Source organism: Genypterus blacodes, unplaced genomic scaffold, assembly GCF_046128005.1.
Source record: "Genypterus blacodes isolate CSIRO-AG114 ecotype Tasmania unplaced genomic scaffold, CSIRO-AGI_Gbla_v1 ptg000098l_1, whole genome shotgun sequence".
Classification (NCBI taxonomy): Eukaryota; Metazoa; Chordata; class Actinopteri; order Ophidiiformes; family Ophidiidae; genus Genypterus; species Genypterus blacodes.
In genome coordinates, this window is record NW_027466902.1 from 1,635,933 (window position 1) to 1,659,536 (window position 23,604).

Genomic DNA, 23,604 nt, shown 5'->3' on the forward strand with positions numbered 1-23,604 from the left:
ACACATACATACTGTACACAACCCCACTGTCCAGTCCCCTTGCTCACATCCTCTCACTCGCCTGGTGTGTCACTGTGAATCACTGGAACTCTGGCATTTGAACTGTAAATACAGAATGTTCAGAGCTTCTGTCCTGACTGTAAAAACACGACTGAACCCCCTCACTTACTGGGGTCAGGTCTCTCTTTAACTCGTCTCTGGTGTTTTGGTAGTTTCTCTCCTCAACTCTTCATTGTGTGCTCAGTTTCAGAGAGGACAACATAGTGGACTGCGACAGGGGAGGACAGTGGATATTCTCAGGGTAACCTTTGATTAACTTCATACAGAAATCCCACAACAGCTGAGCAGCAAAGATTACAACAGAGGTCGTATCGGTACTAAACGGATGGTCGGGCTTATGTTTGGAGTGTAGAGAAATGGTTCCAAGCCAAGACGAAGCTGTAAGGTGATCTTTGCTACATGATGATGATCAGGATCAAGCAGATGTGTCGCTTTAGAGCCAGTTTAAGGTTCTTCTAGACTCTATAGAGGCAGATAACATTCAATATAAATGATGTCATAAACAGATGACAGTGTATTCCTCCTGTAATGGCCGCACACACACACACACACTCACACACACACACACACACTGGGGATTTTACATCATAGCTCAGTCACTTCACACTCCAGGTAAAATTCAGCTGTTCTACTCCCTCTACCACCTGGCACTCATGTAAGGCTCTCCCTATTTGAATCACATGTTAGATAGGTGAGATACATGCCTCAATGAAATATAACCAAATGCTAAAATTGAACAGATTTGCCACCAGCTGTCGTGGAGTAAATCAAGCATAAAAGCAAAGAAAGATGAACTGAAACAGACACAAAATGAAGATTTCTCATCCGCTTCATCAAATGCAGCGTGAGGTCAATCGGCGCATGAATCAGAAAACATGTGGGTGTCATTCCAAGCAGCAAAGGTCTGACAGGGTTTTGTTCTCAAGTTAATGATTCATTTGATATTACTCCGCCGCGTCAAAGGAGGACAAGATTCGCGAGGCTTTCTCCGCAAACAACAGGCCTGTTAATGTTCATAGAGGCATTCGTGTCTCAGGGTTCTACAGCCTCAGCCAAAGGAGGAATGGAAGTACAATTTAAAGGTGTTAGTATATTTGTTGTATTGTACACTGTATATTCAAATTATGTGCAATTTGAGACGGACACACACACACACACACACACACACACACACACACACACACACACACACACGCACACACACACACAAACACACACACAAACACACACACACACACACACACACACACACACACACACAAACACACATTCTTTACAGTTGCAACCAAAATCTGGCATTGGTCAAGTAAAATGTAATGTAAATGGGTAAAAATTCAAAATCATACAATCTAAAAATTCATTCAGTGTCTCCCTCTTTCTCCCTTTGACAAACAAATGAAATGGACGTAGTTGTTGTTGTGTGTGTCACTTTCCCCCCAGCTCAACACATCAGATGGAGCACAGAGCAGTTAAGCTCATAATGTGAGCCCCACAACTTTGTTCTCTGCTCCTGTGAAGGGAAACAGACGTGGGCTTGTGGGCAGATTTTGAGTAATCCTGTCACACTCTATGTGTCACAAAGGCACCCAGAGTCCCTGGACAGATTCAGTCTAATGGGAGAGAAAAACACAAAAACACAACAAACAGATGAACTCGTTAGCAAAATAAAGTCTTATTTCATATCATCCGCTCCTCCCACATTCTCTCCTATTTCTGTCATACCTTTAATTATGCTGTCCTCTATATTTATCTGCACAGTTGTCATCATGGATGACGCAGATGCAAGGGAAGAAGTCTCCATCCACATCTTCTCTGGACACGCATACACACATACACAAGCTTTGGCTATTTGGGTTCAACACTCACATGAAGTTTTCTGTGCGCGGTCACACTGTAGCAGAGCAGACGTCCAGTCAAACTTTAGAAAGGTTATTATGTGGGAGTGGGTGAATCCAGTGTGCCTGCTAATTCAGGTTATTTTCCACTCTGCTAAAACTCTCCGTCACTATCAGCAACAACATGGCAAGAATGTGAGTGTGACAGGAGACGACAGACTGACATCTGAGGGCCGCGCTGCAGTGCTGTCCGCAGGTTTGCACTTCAGCCATCAACAACCTCTAACTGGGTGTCTTCCATTTGGACCCCTGCTGTGTGTGGGGGTCTCATGACTCTCCAGCTACAGACTTCCCTCCTCATCCTAGCTGAACATGTCTAAGATCTGATTCTGTTCTTTTCTCACACATTCTCTCTGTGGTCAAGTTGTTGGAGTGATATCCACACACAGATCTTACATTTGTTTGCTTTTTGCTTGACATTGAACAACCAAGGTGAGTGTAAGAAGAGCAAATGTGTGTCATTTTTTATTTTGTTAAAATTTGTATTTGAGTCTATTTAGGCAAAAATAAAAGAAGCAGTAATATTTGTTTCAAATAAATTTCATTTCTTCAGATATAGGCCGCAGATATGTTTGTGTGATTACAGTGTAGTTACATTGTAAATATTGTTACAGTGACTCAGTGAACATTCAGCCTACTCTAAATAGAAGCAAAGCATACAAGTACAAAAGTGTGTCATTGTGTAACATACTGTACATTTGTACCTTTATAGTTCACCATTAGATATGGCACATTTTCCCTGAAATATTGATTTCACTAGGACTTTATCTAAGGTTTGACATGTTTTGGACACGACCCAGATAAAAAAAACATCTGTTAATAGGGGAATAATGTAAGGATGTAATAATATCAGTATTATTATCTGATTGCACTAAGAGGCCAGCAGATGGCAGCAGTTGTCCCTCATGAACACACACACACACACACACACACAATTAAAACCTCTGTCATGGCAATTTTGCAAAGGGTTGTTTTTGCCAATAAACTCTAAAGAAGACAAAGATCTCAGAGGCTGCGTGTGTGTGTGTTACCTCTTTGCTCAGTGCAAACCACTGAGAGGTCCTGAGAGGAGCATAAAGGGAAGAGAAGCATCCCATTAAACCTGCAGTCAGCATCAGTTTGGGCCACACAAACGTCATGCCATAAGACAAACACAAGAATATATGATATACATACAACATTCTTACAAGAACCAGAAACACTGCTATGGAAAACACTGCTCTAAAACACTGGCAGTGCGTCCGGTCTTCATGTTGAAATGCTCGGCTGAATCTCAGAAAGAGTAAACAGCTGTGTAATGCATCAAGGAAATCGACGTACGTACGTAGCTGGGGATGAGGCAGCAGCAGTCTCAGCTGATTGGTATAAAGAATACATTCAACCAGGAAGTGAAAACTCCCTCATGACCCTCACGAGTGCAATGTGGCTATCGGAAAACTGCTATCTGAAAGTCACTGAATAGGATGCAGTGCACGTCAGCGTGTTGTACCAAACACACTTAGTGTATAAAGGTGATTTAAAACTAACAAGCACTGGTCTTGTTTTAGCTCGTGGCCTTGTTCTTGGCTCGTTGGGAGGCGAGACTTCGACAGTGCAGGTAGACAGAGAGAGGATGGATGAAGGCCACGAGGCTCAGCAGCGTCAGACCAACATTTATCTGCAAAGAGAGAGAGAGAGAGAGAGAGAGAGAGAGAGAGATAATTCATTCATAGTGCAGTGACATACATGCTGTTTATTTGTTCTGAATCATTTGATGAGTGCTCACATAGAATGGGTCGCCTCCCAGAGCCCCTTTGACCAGAGCGAAGCAGGGATACTGCAGAATAGAGAAAACTGCAGACAGAGCCATGACCAGGCCGTACACCTTCCCAAAGTGACATGGTGGGAATCTACACACACAGACACACACACACAAGAAATCCATCCGAACAGACAAATCAGTCCAAAAGCACGTATGTATCTGTGTATCTGTATGTCTGTCTGCGTGTGTAACTCACGCCAGGCTGATGAAGGCCGCGTTTCCTCCGTAAAGGAAGGACCGGTTGAGCACCTGCAGGATGAAGGTGAGGTACTGAAGAGGAAGGTAAGGCGTGGCGGCACAGATTGAGAACAACACACACTGCAGCGATGTCAGGAACAAGGAAAGCACCGACGCCCGCAGGTCCACCTCCTGCTCACTCTCTCCTGCACACACACACACACACATTTCTGCCATGAACACACCTTCACTAATGACAGTAAATAGCTTTGTTGTCAGCTTGCTGCATGCGTTTGTGTTGCCGGCGCTGCAATTTGGCACCTGGAGCGCGAGGTTTGCCCTTGTGTCTGTCCATGATGAGGCCGTTCCAGGGAGCACACAGCACGCCACACAGCTGAGTTATGGCGAAGGCGTTGATGTACTGGCTCACTGCGACGACACACCAACAAACGTGACAGTTAGAGGGATTCGAAATAGAACGACAGAACGTAAACATGTCTGGAGATCAAGCAGCTATAACATCGCTCTCCTGTGGGCCTTAAGTCTGTAAGCATCAGTAATTCACCGGGATTTAGGGGGTTTATGTCCTCATCTGTCAGTGGAACCAAGAGGGAAAAAGACTGTGTTTGTGTGCGTTTACCCAGTGAGGATTCGCCCCCTGCCAGCCTCTGCAGCATGGGGTTCAACGTGCCGATGAAGAGGTAATGTCTGAGCTGCATCACCGACAACCACAACAGGTGGCACACGAAGAACCTGGACATGGCACACTCACGGAAGGTTTTCACTGGGAAAGAGAGAAGAGAGAGAGAGAGAGAGAGAGAGAGAGAGAGGGGCGACGTCATCCAGAGAAGCAAAAACACCTTTATCTCAGTAAATGACACACAAACACACACGCCTTCCACACACACACACACACACACACCTTTCTCCACAGGTTTCTCCGTGTTGAATGCCACTACTTCTTCTGCGTTACCGTTTGCTACCGCGCGACGTGAGCTCTTTGTCAATTTGCCGCAGGATACCCTGACAGGGCAAAGGTCAAAGTGAGGACACAGCAGGATTTGTTGTTATGTATTCATAATAAAGGCTTTCAAGACCCAACATGCTGTTATTACGGGACAGGAAATGAGGGATTGATTGGCCAAACGGACTCTTGAGCACAGGGATATTCCTACCCGTATGTGTAGGGATCAGGCAGAGGGTAAGGGATGAACATTTTGGGCAGCAGGAAGAAGGTCCTGAACAGGTGAATGATGCCACAGAAGGACAGGAAGAGGAAGGAGGCACGGAGGGAAACACCAGACTCATGTAACAACTGTGAGGAGAGAGAGAGAGAGGGAGAGAGAGAGAGCGAGGGAGAGAGAGAGAGAGAGAGAGAGAGAGAGAGAGGGGGTGGGGCGGAGAACATCACGTATCAGTTACCCTGTAGATTTCATTCACAATAGCAGAAGACTGAGCCGTGACTGAGAGCGTCACCTTGACGACGAGGAAGAGTGCCGAGGAAGAGTCGAAGGCTCCGTTATACAGAGTGATGATGGTGGAGCGATGCGAGCCGAAAAGGTTCCCGACCTGCATGGGGGCGGGGAGGGAGACACAGTGAAGACTTCAGAGAGCTTCTGGAGATGTTTGTTTCTCGGCTTTCCGTCCTTCCTGAAGATCATTCAGAAGAAACTAAAGTAGTGTAAACCTCCCTACCTGCATGTTGGTAATGAGTAACAAGATGCCGCCCGCTGCCACGAAGGAGAGAGCAGGGAAGAGGAGGAAGGCAAGAGCTGTGGGGGGAAAACAAAATCCCATATTTCTGGGTTAATATGGGCCTGAAGTGATGACGATGGTACGACAACAACAATAAAGAGACATCATGTTCACCTGAGCTTGAGAAGGCCACCAGCAAGGTACCAATGGTGTAGACAAGTCTGGGAAGAAAAACACATTCCAGCATTATCAGGTCGTCTGTATTCCATTCAATCAGACACAAATCAAACATCTTCTCTCTGTTCCCATGTTCACGTCCTTCAGTCTAAGCTTCTGTCCTTGTTTGCAGAGCCTTTGACCCATTTCTTCCATCTAATTTCCTGTAAAACTCCATCAAAACATCTGCCACCTCTCAGCTTCCTCCTGTCTAACTTTGTGCATTCCTCAGCTTTTTGTTTTTCCTCCACCCTCTCTTACTTGGAAACATATGGAACCAGCCCAGAGCCAAGAGAGCAAAGCTTGTTATGTTGGATTAGGATATCTGTGAGGTTGCTCCCCTCCTGGCACCATCACACACCCAGACTCAAAAACAAAAACAGAGCCAGGCAACATAGCTTGTGCAAAAAAGTTGATCGTTCATCTCTCCCTTAGTGAGTTACAGTCCTGACCTTTCCCATGTGATTCAGCTTTTACTTTGCAGACATTCCATGTTGCCTCTTCTCATAAACCACTGTCAGTTCTTTGTATATAATGCCTCCATAAGCTTTCTGCTCCTCTGGGGAACCGTGGTTACAGTTCCTTCTTAAGCCCCTTTTGTATCCCTTTGATTTCTCAGGCATGTAAGATGTATCACTTCACACACACATTCTCTGTAAACACACTGTCAGACCTACACAATGAGCACCATATCCTGGCCTCTCTGCTTGGCCCCTCTCTCTCTTTCCGTGTGCTACTACACAGTTGGCAGGGAAAGTAAATACGCAACTCCTCAAGTGGCAACAACAGGAACAGAGGGACAATAAAGCAGACTGACTGAGGTGATGAAGAGCATTTTGAATTCTTAAGGAATCCAAAGTCAGGTGTCGCTACACATCCGGCGCATCAACAGAGGGAAACACTTTACTTCTGCACACTGCACTTGTTCTTTTAACATCACAGGAATAAACAACCTCTGATCTGTTCATCGCACTTACTAGTTATGTACCTAGTGATCATTCCTAATAAAGTGATTGTGACGAGAAGTGACCTAACTATACTCACATTGCTAACAGTCGAGCCACTGTGGTGCCAAAGTGATCGTAGAGGAAACCATTAGGGAGCGTCAGGAAGTTGTTTATGAAGGAGGCGATGGTGAATACAAGGGAGAACTGCTCATCCTGCCCACTGCAATCTGAAACAGATTGAGAGAGGGAGAGACAAAGGGGACAACGTTATGAAATTTATAAGGTGTCACTGAAGATAAGCAGGTGTGTGGAGCGGTTGTTGTCTCTCTGCTCTGCTATCACCTGGAGGGTGTTGCTTAACATATACAAGATTAACTGACTTATGCTGGATCTCATAATCGTGCTGACACCCAGACGGATATTTTGCGTCTTCAACCGCATATAAGAACGATGTCAGTAGTGCAACCGAGTGAAGCACAGTGCTCACGGCTGAAGTGGAGTGGAGTAGTTAAACTTGTTCTATGAGTCAACTTGGATATACCTTAAATAGCCACGCTCCCAATCGGATCATGCCAAATAAATCGTGAACAAATCAAATTCCGCTCACTCATTAATCTGAATGTAGGCCCCTGCTTACCTGAAATAGGTGTTTTGTCAAAACACTGGGGATCTACTAGGAACCGGTTTGGGAGCCATATGGCAGACAGGCTGTGTGTTACACTTTATAAGCCCCTGTGCCATCATCATCATCATCATGGTTTCTAAACACACGCAGACAACAGAATGGTGGGGGTGTGGATTACAAACTGACCTAAGACCAGGGTTCCATTGACTCCCGTGGTGTTGACACACAGCGAGCTGAAGTAGCCCTCCGTCTTCAGCACAAACACAAGCGAGGCCCATCCAAACACGGCTCCGGCAAAGCACAGGCACTCCACAAGACCTGTGGCAAAGGTGAGGCAGCGGCGGACCTGCATGGTCTCTCTCACACACACACACACACACACACAGCCAGGCAGACAAATGAACAAGCACACTATTCCCACATACACATACACACAAGCACCTACACAGAGCTGGATTTCTTCACTTCACCTGAGGAAAAAAAGAAGACAAGAAGACACAGGCAATGCAATCATTTGTACTGACAAACCTACTCTTGTGGTCTAACATGTAGAACTGGAGAAACCTGTCTGCTGACTGTCTAGTTGACTTTAGTTGACTTTTATTTGACTACCACAAACTCCTTTCTTTCAAACTACAGTTAAGATCCATGTTTGCGTAGCTAAACTATAAAATAGGACTTAAACTCTTTGCGTCATACTCACAGCTCAGCCTCTGTAGGTCTCCACTCATAAACCACGCCTCTGGCTTTATATAGAAACTGCTCTTCCTCTTTTCTCACAGTTCCCTCCCTCTAGTCCCTCCTCACTGATTTTCTCTCCCCCCCTCTTGGTCAGTATTCCACAGTGGAAAATACAGAGAGTGAACAGTGTGTGGTCCAGATGTGGAGGTTAACAGCGTTCATAAACGCAAAAACAACAACCACTCAGCATCATATGACATGCTCCATATGAAAGATATGAACAAAGCATCCTTGAAGTCTCAGGGATGCTGCAGGAACCCAATGACTGATCAGAGTGCTGCAGGCTCTCTGATCAGTCACGGGTCGCTTTCTTTATCTCACCAGAAATAATCATCTTATTCAGTTCTTTGCTGCCTCATGTCTAGGAATTGAAAAGAAGAAGCAGCTTTAGTTCTCCAGAAGAATTTATCATCTTACTGAAGAGGGACACGATGTCATAAACTAATAATTTAAAATACACACATAAACAAATGTAAACAATCTCAGAGTAGCAGAACATTTACTGTCTATAAGATTTAGAGGACCTAAGCTTTTGAATGAAACCGGATGACATCATTGCTTTCTACAGTCCTATTTACCGCAGAGTTACAACCACTATCAACGACAGACATTGACGAACAGGACAAACATCAAGATGAGGCACCGTATTGGCGAGTCCAACATCCAGAGCATAATTCAATCCCCCAAATTATCTACCTCTTCCACAACCAAAACTAGGATTGTGGCTACATCCTGGCCTCAGAAATAGAACGCACTTGTGACAACTAGCCTTAGGTGGGTTGATGCCATTTGATTGTTGCTATGGCGGATGAGACACTAAAACTCACAAGTGTTCTACTCTTCGTCGTTAAACCCAGATTCCCATTACCTTTCTTAAGGGTTGAGTTTTTCCTGAGGTCAAAGATTACAGGAGGGAGAGTCATCGCACTCATAAGACTTATACCTCATCACAAGACAGAGCTCTGTTTGAGCACACACACGCCTGGCACGCACACAACCCGGCCTACACTTCCTGAAACCAATGAGCGGGAGTAGCCACAGTGATCCCCCTCACCCCTTTAAAATATTTGTACGTGTGTGTGTATGTGTGTTAAGAAGAACTTGATATAGCCTTGAGTTATTAACAGAAGTTCAGCACAGGTCAACATCCACATGATTAATGTCAATGCTGATCCACTACAGCTTTAATGCCAAGACCACTCTGTATGTGTGTGTGTGTGTGTGTGTGTGTGTGTTAGTGTGTGTATGTGTGTGTGCGTGTGTGCGCGTGTGTGTTTGCGTGCAAAATCAGCAGTCAAATACACTCTGGCCTCACGCTAAAAGAAAAAGTGGCCACACCAGCTAAAAAATGTTTGGAGTGAAAATAGAAAGGACACATGGGACCCTTTCCCCATCACACTCACCACTTCCTCTTTGCAAACACATGCATGCTTCACATGACTTGTGACGTGTGTGTGTGTGTAATGACAGAATCCAAAGCACTGTTTTTATGCAAACTCAGACAATTTATGGTGTGAGGGGTTTTAATGTGTATGTTTAGCAAATAAGCCCAAATTAGTTGTATTAAAATTGTAAGATGGAAGAAGGAGAGAGAGGGAAGAATTCCATCTGTACTGATGTGTCATTAAATAAGAATTGGGACATAATTCACTTTCATATGTACAAACACACACACACACACACACACACACACACAAACAGAATAATGGGTTAATAATAGATAATAGGTGTGTGTGAAGTTTATAATTATTATTATGTACTATTATTATGTCTTATTTGGCTCATTGTTGTTTTCTTACAATGACTTAACATAGTATTTAAAAATGCAGTAAATAACCTTAGATTTGAACGAACCCCCACATAATTAAATTAAGCAACACTGAAAAGATTTAACACAATTAAACTACCTGCATTTAAATTAAAACAAAGAGAATTGAAGACCTCCTTTCCTTCTCCATTACAGTAAATGACAGGTGTAACAGAAAGAATGAAAGTTGCATCACCGTACCTTGACAAACAAATTCATTTAAAGCTTCCTCATCGAGCGTGGCGTAAATTTGCACCACCGCCACAGCATCTCGCTTCCAGTTTCAATGGTGATTTAGGATGAAGTGTGGTGAGCTGAATGGAGGTGAAGCCAGACAAACTGAATTAAGTCCCTCTGCACCACCATCTGCCTGCATGAGATCAATGACTTCCCGGGCTTAAACAAAGCTGGTTAATGTTTGAAAGGGCTGAGGGAAAATACTAAACCTCTGTCAAATTAGAATTTTACATGATCAATACATTAACCGGTTTAATTATTACAGATCACTGAATCCAACAGAACAAAAGTGCTATCACTAACGCGAGTAACAATAACGTTTCCAGCTTGTGATTGTATTTCTACATCCTGTCCTCAGCAGTTATCAGGCTGAGGTGACCTGCATTCACTCTAATCAGCTCTGGTGCTTATTTAAGGTATGGACACGTCAAGAAAAGACCAGTATACGGTATCTTTAACCTAGTATTTGAACTTTTTTGCTTGTTATCAAAGGTCACAGGTCTAAACGTGTTACTGATAAACTGATTTGAGTAGTTCATCACGTCTTCAAGCAGAAACCTTTACCCCGGTGTGGTGCAAGGGGTCCATAAGTGCTTTAAGGGAACCTCACAAAAGCTCATCCCAACCAGAATGCACTGGAAGTAGACAAGTTAGACTACACATTTGGTTTGTATGTTTGTGAAAAAAATATGACCCCCTCACCCTTTCTGAATTACTTTTGCCAAGACGTGTTCATATATCATCATATAATAACCACAATCAGCCTCAGTAGAGTTGAATGCATGAAGCCTCCATGCACATGAAGCAGAGCAGTAGCTGTGATATAGCAGCTCCAGTCCCTCTGCACGGGCATACAGGGCTGCTGCCTGAACGTGCTGCTGCTGAGCTCCGTGTGAGCCGCATGCAAGCAGCTTCTCATCTATTTCTGTCTGTTATTCATAGCAGGATGCAGTCTTACGTGATGTGACGCCCTCCTACTGTGGTCCCTTTACGTCCATTGTCACATATGATTGTTTGTTCCGTGTATAGCAGGCAGGGCGGGGGAAAGATGTGAGGAATCCATCGGTTTTGTACTCCGCGGTAACAGCGACACTTAGCGGAAGGATTGTTTTCGTTTCCGCACACGTATTGGAAAGCATGTCCAAGCAAGTCCCGCAGCCAGGTCCAAACGCCGTCCTGCAAATACCCTGTTTTTCGACGATTAATGTTTGGTACTTTCAGTTTAATGGAATTAAACACTTAAAGGCTGTTTTGCGATATTTATTTGTTGCATTTGTTGCTTTATTTGCATCTGATCAAATTAAAGATATATGATATTATGATGCCGAAATAGTTATATGCTCTACTAGAATACCTAAATAAAAATAGCAATACAATTTAAAATCGTTGGTCTAATTTTGGCGGTCTGTTGGCGCCCTCTAGTGATCATTGAGTAAAATGGCAGGATCTTGTGTGTGGCGTTCAGTTGAGTTCAAACCTTTATTGTCCCAGGGAGGGAAATTCAAATTGCAGCAAGGCACAATAAACAATAAAAACACAGAGAACCCATTTCAATGGCTAAAAGATAAGTATAACTTTTTTTTTTTTTTTTTTTCAATTTTACTACAATATCACCATAATTATAACTCAGTTGTGGGACTCACTAGTGAAAATGGTTCTATACACAACAAAATGGGGACTGTGGAAGGCCACAAATGCTTTAACCTGGACCCTGTACCAACAAATAAGTTTATAACCTGGTGAAATAGAACCTGGAAACCCCCTTAAATCTAGAACAGAAACACTTGATAGAGGTTTTTCTCAATCAAGTCACCCATAAAAGTCAGTAAACCTGTTTCCTGGCCCACCGATGCAGCTTCAGTGTAATTTGTCAGCAGCTGTGAATTGTTAGCTCATTAAGTTCGGACAATCAGAGCCGGCAACAACAGCGTGTTTACCTGAGCGACACCGGCAGTTTCCCCAGCAGTTTGTCCATCCTAATGGCTGCTTGGTTCTTCTCTGGGTAAGTATGGGTTTGTTAGTGTTGTTCTGATTATTGCTGGTGTTGAGGAATGCTTGTAGATAACCATTTATTTCAATATATCTTCTAGGCATCTCCTCCTTGCTGCATGCATTCACTGCCTTCCTCTCAGGAATGGTAAGTATTCGATAGATAAATATATTGTGCTCTGCTTGGTTCTTTTCTAACTAACATGGCCTCTAACCTAGATGTTGATTCAAGGGCCTCCTATGGCAACAGCTATGCAAATACTGCTCCTTCACATCTTGGCTTGAACCAGGGAGCCCCATCCAACCAGTTTGCACCTGGAGCTTTTGTCCCTAATGTTCCTTCATCAAGGACCGTCCATCAACCACAGCTCCTTTACCAGCAGCCTGGTGTCCAGCAAGAACCAACAGCCTCTGATGGCTCTAGGTTTTCTGGTCCTGTTCAGTCCAGTTACGCAAACAGATTGATTGAGAACAAATCTCCTGCAGGGGCAAAACCACCAAGTGCTCGCCTTCAGCCTGGCTTTCAAGGTAACTCAGTTATATGTTGATCTTAACTCAGTTGTAGTGCATTGTGTTTAACATCTGAAGTACAAATAAGACATTGATGTGTGAATTCTATGCAAACCCTTCCATTCAGACATCAGCTGGGCTGCTACACCTTCTAAGGAAACCTTTGCCTCTGCGTTGGGTCTCCCTCCTCTGCCTGAGCCAGTGTTTCAGGCGGGAGAGTTGTCCCATACGGAGAACAGCTTTGAGCACGGGAATTATGAGACTGAGACGCAAGAACAAGGTGATGTGCTGCCGCGACCTCTGCCTGGGCTGCGTTTCCTCAGTGAGCCTCTCCCTGAATCAAGCCCTCCCATCATGTGGGGCTGGTTTCCTTACCCATATGACTTCATTTTTCTGACTGGCCATTATCCTCCAGGCACAGTCACTCACTTCAGCAGCAGCTTTGGGCTTGGCAGGGATCACTGGCATGTGAGGGACAATACTCCATCCAGCACTGGACAGCAGATGGAGAGCTTCACTGGAACGGACTTCAGCCCTCAACGCTTGGAGCAGCCTGAGGCACAGTCAGTCCTGTCATGACTTGATGGTTATGGACAGGGTGTTAAACTTGCTCCTTATCGTGAAGACTCATGATACTATATCACCAAGCCGGTATGTCTGACATCAATCCTAATTGACCCTAATTATGTGTGAGGTCATCACAAAGTGTTCAATTTAATAAAGAGTTGAGCTGTGAAACTTTTTTTATTTGTTAAATTTGTACAGAAAGCGCTTCCGGCAAATGTTATAGAGCAAGACTTCCAGCACAGCCTTCACTACACACACACACATCCACACCCACACTGACACACATCATCATTCACCGATAAGCCGGGTTAGGGGGCGTGATTGGCACGGGGCTCTAAGCGTAAAATAAGGACAACAACTTGGGATGATCCCTGAGCAGAGGCTAAAATAACAGCAATGATAACCACACAGCACCTTTACATTCACTATCATCTGTCTCACCCCCTGGCAACACACACACACACACACACACACACACACACACGCACAGTCGTTGACATGTGCATATAGCCACTGAGACTCGGGGAGAAGAAAGGATGGGGGTTAGGGTTAGGAGAAGATAATGACGGAGAAAAGGAGGATAAAAATAGCCAGTTATTTTTAAAAACCATCTGTTTTGTGTTGAATGAGTGAATGCACCGTTTAATGAGTTTGGTCTTGCTTAGACATGTATACATGTGTATGTGGTTTGGGATGCCTGAGTGAAAAGGGAAACGTGTCAAAGGACAGGTAGAAGACAAAACAGTGTGTGTGTGAGTTCAACATGGGATGGCACTATGAAGAAAGATTGTTTAGTTATCAGTTTTGCAGGATCCAAACTTGTAGCTGCATACTCTATATCAGCAAAAATCATAAAAGATCAATATTCATCTCAGTATGGTGAAACATTTGTAAACTATCTGACAAAGCTAAAATTGAGTCCCGCTGTCAATCCTGGCATCTTTTCACTGGTACAGACTTTATAACACACGTCTGACTCCTGATCAGAGGGTTGCATGTGCAAATCATGTCAAAGTCACGCAGTTTGTATACGTATGAATAATCTGCCACACACACTCCATCCAGCACTATCCTTCTGTGTCTCAAGCCGCATGTCGATAACCTGTTGGCCAGTGACAAGCTGAGTTAGAGTGGAACAGATTGTGTCCCTCTGTGTCATATGTTAGCACAAACGTGTTTATTGGAATACAAGTACGCATCTATGTGTGTGTGTGTGCGTGTGTGTGTGTGTGTGTGTTTGCATATATATGTGTGTATAGCCACGGTTTCCACAGCAGATGCAGCTGTCCAGCCTGTTGGATTGTGCCTATGTCACTGTGACTATTTTGGGACCTTGTGTTGTTTGAAAGGTCAGATAAAGAAGCTGGGAGTCCTCACAAATCAGGGGTGGGGGGGTTGAAGGGGGAGAGGAAGGCGCATATCCACAAACCAATACACACATCACACACACACACTCCAGGCAGGGCTGACGGCGAGACAGACAGGGGAGAGAGGGGGAGACACACATTAGTAGTGAGAGAGACTTGAAGCAGGAGTTAAAGAAAGAAGAAGTAACAAAAACGAGGGTGGAGATCCTGATTTAACTTTTGATCCAGTTGGTAGACAGACATACAACTTGTCCGAAGATAATGGATGAAGAATCACCGAGCCAGGAGCAATCTGAGTCTACAGAGACAACCAATCAGACAGATGACAACAACAACAACCAGGTGTGTGCATGTGTGTGTGTCTCTGTATGAACATCTAGCTTGAGGATACATGTTTTTTTCTTTTTTACAATTGCAATACACACAGTCACAGGTGTTACTTTACATACTGGGAAGAGGCAGTGTGAGTATTTGCGGCCGCGGCATGTGTTGTGTGCCGGCCAGGGGCGAGAGACGCTTATGGCCCCTTCTGCTGCGAGACACCTGTTCATGCGACCGCCTGAAGAGTGTAACTGTAATGAGTAATAATGTAGAAATGCGATACGAGCATTGTAACATATAGTTTGGATGACATCATAGTAAGTTTTGGCGACATCCCTATTGTTTATTTAAGTAGCTTCAGAGTGTTTGGACTGTTTCACACATCTACGCTGAGGAGGAAGCAAGACGCGCCACTACATTAACAGACTAGAGAGACGTACATACATGTTGTGCACACACACACACACACACACACACACACACACACACGGACTGAACTCCCTGCTCCCACTGACGAGTCCCTGCGAGGGCCTGACCTGGCATGACTGTGCCTCCATCATGAAGTAGAGCAAAGGGGCAGGTGTAACTATACTGATACTGTTGAATACGCTTATAACTTTCTCTTTAAGGTATATTTTGGGATGGATGAGTTGGAAAAGGCTCAGTTTACACCTGAAAGTACAAACTGTCACGTCTGAATAAGTGAGATACTTTGTAAATCCTATGTGGGAGTTTAAGTCTCACATTACACTCCAACTGGGTACCACTTTATCCCCGGAGTAGAACGTGGTCCCTAATTTTAGTCCATCTTACATAATGTTCAAATGCAAGTTGTGTTCTTAATAATCCAAACAAGATTGTCGCAAGCTACACTCCGGCTCATGCAGTAGTATTTTGGTACACAACTGAATTTGACTCTGGGTTCTGCTGATTTAATGAGAACAAATTGAAAGGATTACAGGGAAAGCTTCTCAAATCATGGGGAACTAAAACCTTTTTTATTCAGCCTAAAGAAGAAAATAGTAATAAATGTGCCCAGCATGACTAATAACCAACAAGGAATTTAAATATAAAAACAGGGTAACAATTGTGTTGGGTACTTTCCTGCAGAGGTACTTTAGACAGGTAACAGCAGGGGATTCTCAGATCTGACAAACTCCAGCAAATACACAAACGTACACAAACAAATGTTAGTCTCCCTTTGGTCGGTCGGGTCAGAACGAAAACAACTGCTGAAGCACTGACACACATTTCATCTAAACCCCATCTGCTGCGTCTATGTCTGTCAGAGTGCATGATGACAGATGGATGGACAGATGAAAGGACCAAGTCTGCACAATCAGTCCCCCCCTGACACACACAAGTAAAGTAAAGTAGTTGTCAAGGAGGAGTTATTATATCTGAAAGGGAGTACATACAAATCCTAAAGTGTTGGTTATAAATATAGAATGTATCCTCAGATAATACTATAAATAGAATACAAGAGAATCATTTGTCTTTGCTCACATGCAGTAAGCTAAATGTGTGACAATATGCAAAATTGCAACAAAGCCTTGTGAGATGTGTTCACTGATGGTTTTGACAGTCAAATCAGAGAGAAAATGAAACTCTAATTTAATGTTTGTTAATGTTTTCGTGCTCCAGACAGAAGTGAGGCAGGGGGAGAGTAAAGCATCGGAGAGCGAGCAATCACCGGGGGAGACAGAGGGAGGTCACAGCCAGGAGGAGGAGGAGAAGACAGAGGCAGAACAGGAAGGAGAGGAGGTCCCAGCTGGCCAAACAGATGAACTCCAGGCTGTGCCAAAAAATGATGATGGTCACACTGAAGAGGATGGAAAAGATGAAGACAAAACACCCGCTGATGTCAGTGTGAGCGATTCTGAACCGACGCACGAGAAGAAAGAAGAAGGAGGCGGGAGCGAAGACTGCAAGAAAGGCAGCCAGGTGGAAGAGGTCGCAAACGCCGAGAGTGTCAAAGAGGAAGAGGACGTGACAGATAAGAGCAAAGAGGAAGAGAAGGGTAAAGCTGAGGAGAAGGCAAAGGCGGAAGAGGCAGAAGCACACGTGAAAGCAGCAAAGGTGGCAGATACGAAAAAACAAACCCAAGAAGTGGGCGGAGATGGGAAAGATAAAGGGAAGATTAAAGAGGTAGAAAAGCAAGGGAAGAACAAAAGAAAGAGTGGAGCCACCCCTCCATCCTCCTCCACACCCTCACACGCTCCGTCACGGCCCAGGACCTCTGCTCGCTCTGCCAGGGCGTCTGCTCGAAATGACATCATGGCCAAGTTCCAACAAGGTGCACCTGAGTAAGTCATTCAGTAACACAACCTGAACCTGAAATACGCCACATTGTACCATACAGCACAACAACAACAACAACAACAACAACACAGCTGATCAGGAATGGTGTAATAATATTGTGACACCTATTTAGGACACCGATGCCCCGCAACTTCAAAATCCAGAAGTCATCTGCAGCTGCGACCACAGGAGCGTCAATCAAACAGAAGATTCTTCACTGGTGCCAAAACAAGACTCGAAAATATGAGGTGAGATCTCCTGAATTGCTCGTCTAATCTCTAGATTTAAGAGCAGGGGTTAGAAATCTGGTTAATTGGATCTTTTGGTGTTGTAGCTATTTGTGTTCATTATCTTCTTCTTTCTTTCCCTAAACCTCTCAGGGAATCAGCATAGAGAACTTCTCGTCCTCCTGGTGTGATGGGATGGCCTTCTGTGCTCTGATCCATCGTTTTTTCCCTGAAGCCTTTGACTTCAGCTCCCTGAGTCCAAAAGAGAGGGAGAAGAACTTCACTCTGGCTTTCCAAACTGCAGAGTATGAGGGAGTTTGTTCTGCTTCTCTATATAATCTCTCAATGCTATGTCATTCTTCAATTTTCATTCCTTTTTCTGTCTATCCGTTCCGTTCTCTCTCAGGTCATCGGCTGACTGCTACCCCCTGCTGGAAGTGGCCGACATGCTCATGATGGGAAACCACCCGGACCCCATGTGTGTGTTCACCTACGTCCAGGCCCTCTGCCAAAGCCTCACCAAAATAGAGAAACAGAGAAAGGAGAAAGAGAAGGAAGACGGAGGCAAGGCCGCTGAGGATGGAGGAGAGAAAGGAGAGGATGAAGCAGAGGAGCCGTCGAGAGAGAAGGACGAGGGAGAGGCAGCGGAGAACGGGACGCGGGACAGCCCAGAGGGGAAAGGGGAAGAGGGTGCGGAGAGGGAGGGAGCTGGCGAGGAGGAGGAAGATGCACAGAAGAGCTGTGAGAAGAAGGGAGATGGAGGAGTTCTGGTCGACGCAGAGTCCTAGAAAGAATGACATCAACCAACAGGAGAACCAAACAGACCAAAGAGGAAAGCTTGTAAGCGAGTAAGTCTTATAGTTTGGTAATGGATTGACTAATAATGCAGTGTGACAGAGGAGAGGAGCGACTGTACTGAAATGCTGCTACATCACATTTACAGTGGGATTTTCATGTGTGCACTAAACTTTATAAAGCTTGAACTTATACAATGTTGTGGTTTTTCCATTCACTGCTATATGCTGAGCTGTATGTTTGTTCTGAGCACGTTAAATATAAATGTTGACTTATTACCTTTTGTGTATTAGCAGAGAATGATTGATGAATTCAATGAAACGGTGAATGTAATAGATGCTTCTGTGATATAAATGTGTGTGTCTAATGATCTTAAGAGGCGAAACCTGGAATTACATGTGAAATGGAATAAATTATATCATCAACATGTGTGTTGGGAATGGATACATGTGGCTGCAGGACAATGTGACAAAGTGTGTGTGTGTGTGTGTGAGGAGAGACATTTCCTCTTATAGACATTATAAACACATTTTATCAAAAAAAAATCTCTTTAATTGAATTTAGTTCAAAGCACAGAGATGAGAGAAACTGAGACTAGAGAGAGAGGGAGAGGGAGGGAGAGAGTGGGGACAGAAGGAGGGCGAGAGAAAGAGCTAGGGAGAGGATGAGAGAGGGAAGAGAGAGAGACAAAGGGGGGAGAGAAAGAGGGAGAGGAGGGGGAGAGGGGAGGGAGGGAGGGGTAGAGAGAGAGAGAGAGAGAGAGAGAGAGAGAGAGTTCATGATTGTAACTCGGGTTGTCAAATATGTGCACAGCCAAATGTATTGTTGCATTAATGAAACTACACTCCATTACACTACACGATTTACAAGGTTGCTTCCATTGTATTCCAATGATTACGGTAACGAGTCTCAGGCTACCGGAAAGGCCATCTGTGTAAGTGTGTGTGTAGGTTCGGTAAGCTAACACACGCACACACACACGCACGCACACACACACACACACACGCACACACACACACACACACGCGCACACACACATGCACGGGTGGCGTCGCGCTGTATTCCCGTGTGGATCCTGATCAACCCCGGAGTGGATCATGTCCACGATCATGCCCCCGGCCCGCCTCAACATGGAGTCCCAGCTTCTGTCCATAATGGACGTGCTGGTGAAGGCGGCCGTGGCGGAAATCAGTCAACTGTTCTCGGAGAGCTCGTCGGAGCTTCGGCTGCATTTAACCCAGAGCCTAAAGGAAAACGAGACCCTGAGGATGAGGATGAAGGTGATGAGGAGCGAAGTGTTCTCCCTCCGGCTGCAGACCAGGAATCACAACACCAGGCCGGCCAGTCGCTTCTCCCCAGCCAGAGCAAACATCCCCAAGCCGCGGAGCAAGGCACAGCCAGGTAAAGAGCGATTCTACCCTCGGAGAGCTCAGGGACAAACACTCGCCTGAAGCTACTTTCATGTGCAGGTAAACGTGTCAAGCTGCGCCCCGTTTAGTTGTAATACTGCCTTAGCGCTGGTTCCGATGCAGAAAACTTTACTTATCCTCTGCTGCACAACACAACTACACATAACATCAACAACTACAATAACTGTAAATGTTCCGTTTGTTTCACAGGCTGGTTATAAGCACTACAAAAAATAACAATAATACATTTAGACATCGACAGAGCCAAGTGTGAATGTATTAAACTGTAATAAAGTAATGTTGTGAAGACCTCAGTAAGGTTGTTGCATTTGATACGAAAGACCTTTCATAGACATTCTTAGTTGCTATAGCAGCCCTGTTATGTCCTCAATGTCCACCAAACTGCACAAAACATAGACTTTGGACTTTTACTAAATATGGGAACAGTTTAGCTTGTTGACATTAGGTGGAGCCATTGTAAGATTTTGCCAAGAGCAACACCCCTATGAATGCAACATGTATTCATATTGGTACGTCCGGTCCTGTAACTATCCTATCTATCTATCTATCTATCTATCTATCTATCTATCTATCTATCTATCTATCTATCTATCTATCTATCTAACTACCTACCTACCTACCTACCTACCTACCTACCTTCCTACCTTCCTACCAACCTATCTTGTCATCTTCTCTCCTCCATTAGTTGTTGTAAAGCCTCCAGTGGCCCAGAAGTCGCTTACAGAGGTCGCTTGTCTCTCTGTACCATCAGAGAACAACACCTCCTCATCTACCACAGCAAAGGAGGTAAGATCAGTGCATTTAGGACAAATTTCAAACAGTTTTTTTGCTCATATGTGCAATAAAATCTGTTGTATCTGTTAGAGTGCGGCGGTGGAGAGCCCCGATGTCATACTGATTAAAGATGAAGATGATGTTGCAGGATGTGTCTCAGTTGTAGGTGAGTTGGATTTTTTTATTCCAAGTATATGTAAACAAAATGACGTAAGAAATTGGCTTTTGTTCAAATCCTGAGATTGATGCTGATGCCATTTTGTGTGTAATCACCGATCACCAATCACAGGAGGTACATTAGGTTTTCTCTCATCTCCTCCACAAGCAAAGGGGTTAGGAAAATGTTTGGGCGTTCAAGAGCACATCAGAGGGATAATAGCTAAATCCATATTAGCCAATACCGGTTCAGAAACTCCCACTTCACATGGCTAAAATGTGATTCATGATGTTTGTTGTTTTTGTCTTTGCAGAAGGTCAGGATGACTTTGGAAACCACAGTGTGCAAGCTGGAGTCACAGGGTCTCAGAGTTTAGCAGTTGCTGGTTCCTTCTGCCTCAGAAAGGAGACTGAGGAGCTGAGAATCGTGAGTGTTCATGGGCGAGGGGAAGGACCTCTACAGGAACAGGAAGACACTCTCTTTAGTGCTGCTGAGCTGCAGGTTTTTAGCTCTTTGTCCCCTGATAACACCCATGAAAGTCTCCTGAGCTTCACGACTGGTCCGAGCGACAGATCAGCAATGAGAGGGGTGCAAGATAAAGGGGTTGGACCGCCAAGAAACAGCCAGCTGGATAGAAACCATACCGCCCAGATGATCTCAGCTACCCTGAATCCTGCGTTGAAAGCATCAACAGGTGCTGATGGTAAAGGGAACCACCTTAGTCACATCACCCAGTTTACCCAGCAACATAACCCCATCTTCCTTCACCAGGGCAACAAATCCCTGGACTGCAGCTTCTGTGGCGAACACTTCCTCAGCCGCGAAGAGCTGATTGTACACCGGGCGGGCCACACAGGGGAGCCGCCTGTTCTCTGCTCTTTGTGCGGCAAGTCATTCGTGAACAAGACCACGCTTAGCATCCACATGCGCATTCACACCGGGGAGAAGCCTTACGTCTGTCCCCAGTGTGGGAAACGCTTCACGCAGAATGGCAGCCTGAAGATCCACCTGAGGACTCACTCTGGGGAGAAACCTTACACTTGCTCGCAGTGCACCGCCAGTTTCAACAACCCCAGCAACCTACGCAGGCACATGATCACGCACATCACCAATGGGGTGCTCTGACACTGTGGCCATGCTGAAGAAGAGATTCTTAGAGAGTGGAATTTTTCAGTTTTTATTTTGGTGTTTTTATACTTGGTCAGTTACACAACTAACCACGTTGTGTAACTGAAATCATTCCTCTTGCTGTCCTGGTCAATAATTTAGAATGCTGATTAATTCCTTCACTTCAAACTCGTTGCCTTTCGGTGAAGTTCACCGTTTTGAAAGTCAAATCGACCATTTACGTGAATAGTGTCGATCCGAAGAGTTTTTTTTAATAGTGGAGCGGCACTACAGCGGCGAATACAAAAGTTTCTGAAGAAGCATGTCTGATGTTTGCATTAGCACAGCCGCCACACATTTGTTTAGATCAGAGCACCATCTGCCTCGCGCTTGTTTGAGTCCACCCTGTGTCAGAGCCAATCAGAATATGGATCTTCAAAGGTTTGCTATGCTATTCGTCAGTAAAGATGCCGCTGGTTTAAATTAATTCACAGGAGAAACGAATTGTTGCATTAGAGGAGGCCAACAAACCTTGCGTGCTTTCTATAGAGCAGCTGAGGGACAACATGGAGACACAGGCTTCAAATGAAATGTATTCTTTTGTTTATGTGGCCTCTATTTGCTGCAGTTTAGTTACAAACACTGAACTTCTGCACTTCACATGAGTTGCCAGTGTTTCACAGACATTTCCAGCTAAACAAGCCACAACCATAGCAGCTACATGAGACATTATCGTTATTCAGCAAATGAAAAATTTTGGCAGTGGAGATGTTCATTTATCATTTGTCATTTTTCTTCCAAGTGTGAATATGTGTGGCATTTAAACAGCAAACTACCTCCACTGTCCTCTCTGTTCCTGTTTGTGTACTTCCCAGACAGTTAAAGACTGGGCAATAATAAACTCTGTGGAGGCTTCTTTCTGTAGATTTTGTAGTTTGAATATGTGATGAATAAATAATGATTTTCCTATGAGCTGGACTTCTCTGTTATCATTTAATTACAGACACAGAGCACTTTGAGTTTGCTCCAAAAGAGGACAACATTGTTGTTGTGCCTCACAGTTGCTGTGACTCAATCCTGGCTTGACTCATGGCACCATGGGGGAACTCTTGGGGAAACAGAGGGGGGGAAATTCCTTGCATTGTTCCGCTTTCCACCCAACCCACACCAAAGTACTCTTTGTTTAGATTCTACCTGTTTGTTCTTGATTTCACCAAAATGCCTGAAATTCCAAACAACAGAAAACAACAGCATGAGCACGAATATCAATTACTAAATGCAAAGCTGAAGAAAATGACAGAAAACATAGAGTTTGAAATGTTCATGTTAACTTAAACCTGTACAGTCATGCAGTGACCCAAATACTTCTGCTGCCATGTATGAGTCACACAAATCAAATTATATTGGCTGTGTTCAGAGTAACGTGAAGCTATGACCTCCACACCCTAATTGGTTGAAGAAATGGAAAATGTCAAATGCAAAAAATATTCCTGGGTCAGGGTGTCTCTGAGGATGAAGGTGACGAGGAGTGAGCTCTTCTCCCTCAGGCTGCAGATCTGGAATCACACAGTGTGTAAGGCCTGGAGAGTACAACAAGGAAGGAAACCGGCAGTAGGACCGGCAGTAGGGCTCAGTCCACAGGGCCTCAGCTTGGGAACTGGAGGGACGCTGGTTCGAATGTTGAATGGGCCAAGAAGGTGGACTGCCGTATTATGGCTGCCCTGCGCTGTGTGTAAGAGGGGTACGCAAGACAGATTTCAGATTGACATGTGTGCATGGTGACTTTTTGGGTGATTTGACCCAATAAAGTTTCTTCCTTTCCTTCTTCTAACCAGGAAGAAAATAAGGAAGTAAGTAA

At 44.5% G+C, this 23,604-nt stretch overlaps 3 protein-coding genes across 5 annotated transcripts; 2 read left to right on the forward strand and 1 right to left on the reverse strand.

Moving 5' to 3' along the window:
• Window positions 1-2,923: 2,923 nt before the first annotated feature.
• On the reverse strand, window positions 2,924-11,283 carry slc43a3b (solute carrier family 43 member 3b). Of its 3 annotated transcripts, none has more exons than XM_076159459.1 (14): window positions 11,160-11,283; window positions 10,166-10,278; window positions 7,603-7,886; window positions 6,889-7,018; window positions 5,803-5,849; window positions 5,629-5,705; window positions 5,410-5,502; window positions 5,109-5,248; window positions 4,856-4,956; window positions 4,574-4,717; window positions 4,255-4,362; window positions 3,953-4,139; window positions 3,721-3,844; window positions 2,924-3,612 (listed from the first exon to the last, which is right to left on the reverse strand). In XM_076159459.1, exons 3-14 carry the CDS (start codon window positions 7,766-7,768, stop codon window positions 3,499-3,501), a joined length of 1,431 nt encoding a protein of 476 aa, XP_076015574.1. In that variant the 5' UTR covers window positions 7,769-7,886; window positions 10,166-10,278; window positions 11,160-11,283; the 3' UTR covers window positions 2,924-3,498. The 3 variants fall into 3 exon arrangements, with proteins under 3 accessions (XP_076015574.1, XP_076015575.1, XP_076015576.1); XM_076159460.1 differs by having other exon boundaries at window positions 11,180-11,273; XM_076159461.1 differs by lacking the exons at window positions 10,166-10,278; window positions 11,160-11,283 and adding an exon at window positions 8,120-8,214.
• A 3,612-nt stretch (window positions 11,284-14,895) lies between these two features.
• On the forward strand, window positions 14,896-18,470 carry smtnl1 (smoothelin-like 1). Its single transcript, XM_076159522.1, has 5 exons — window positions 14,896-14,976; window positions 16,681-17,261; window positions 17,390-17,504; window positions 17,637-17,788; window positions 17,890-18,470. Exons 1-5 carry the CDS (start codon window positions 14,896-14,898, stop codon window positions 18,269-18,271), a joined length of 1,311 nt encoding a protein of 436 aa, XP_076015637.1. The 3' UTR covers window positions 18,272-18,470.
• Window positions 18,471-19,200: 730 nt separating this feature from the next.
• Window positions 19,201-22,707, forward strand: LOC143007951 (uncharacterized). The gene is made up of 4 exons (XM_076159465.1): window positions 19,201-19,679; window positions 20,394-20,494; window positions 20,573-20,648; window positions 20,953-22,707. Exons 1-4 carry the CDS (start codon window positions 19,376-19,378, stop codon window positions 21,762-21,764), a joined length of 1,293 nt encoding a protein of 430 aa, XP_076015580.1. The 5' UTR covers window positions 19,201-19,375; the 3' UTR covers window positions 21,765-22,707.
• The last annotated feature ends 897 nt before the right edge of the window (window positions 22,708-23,604 follow it).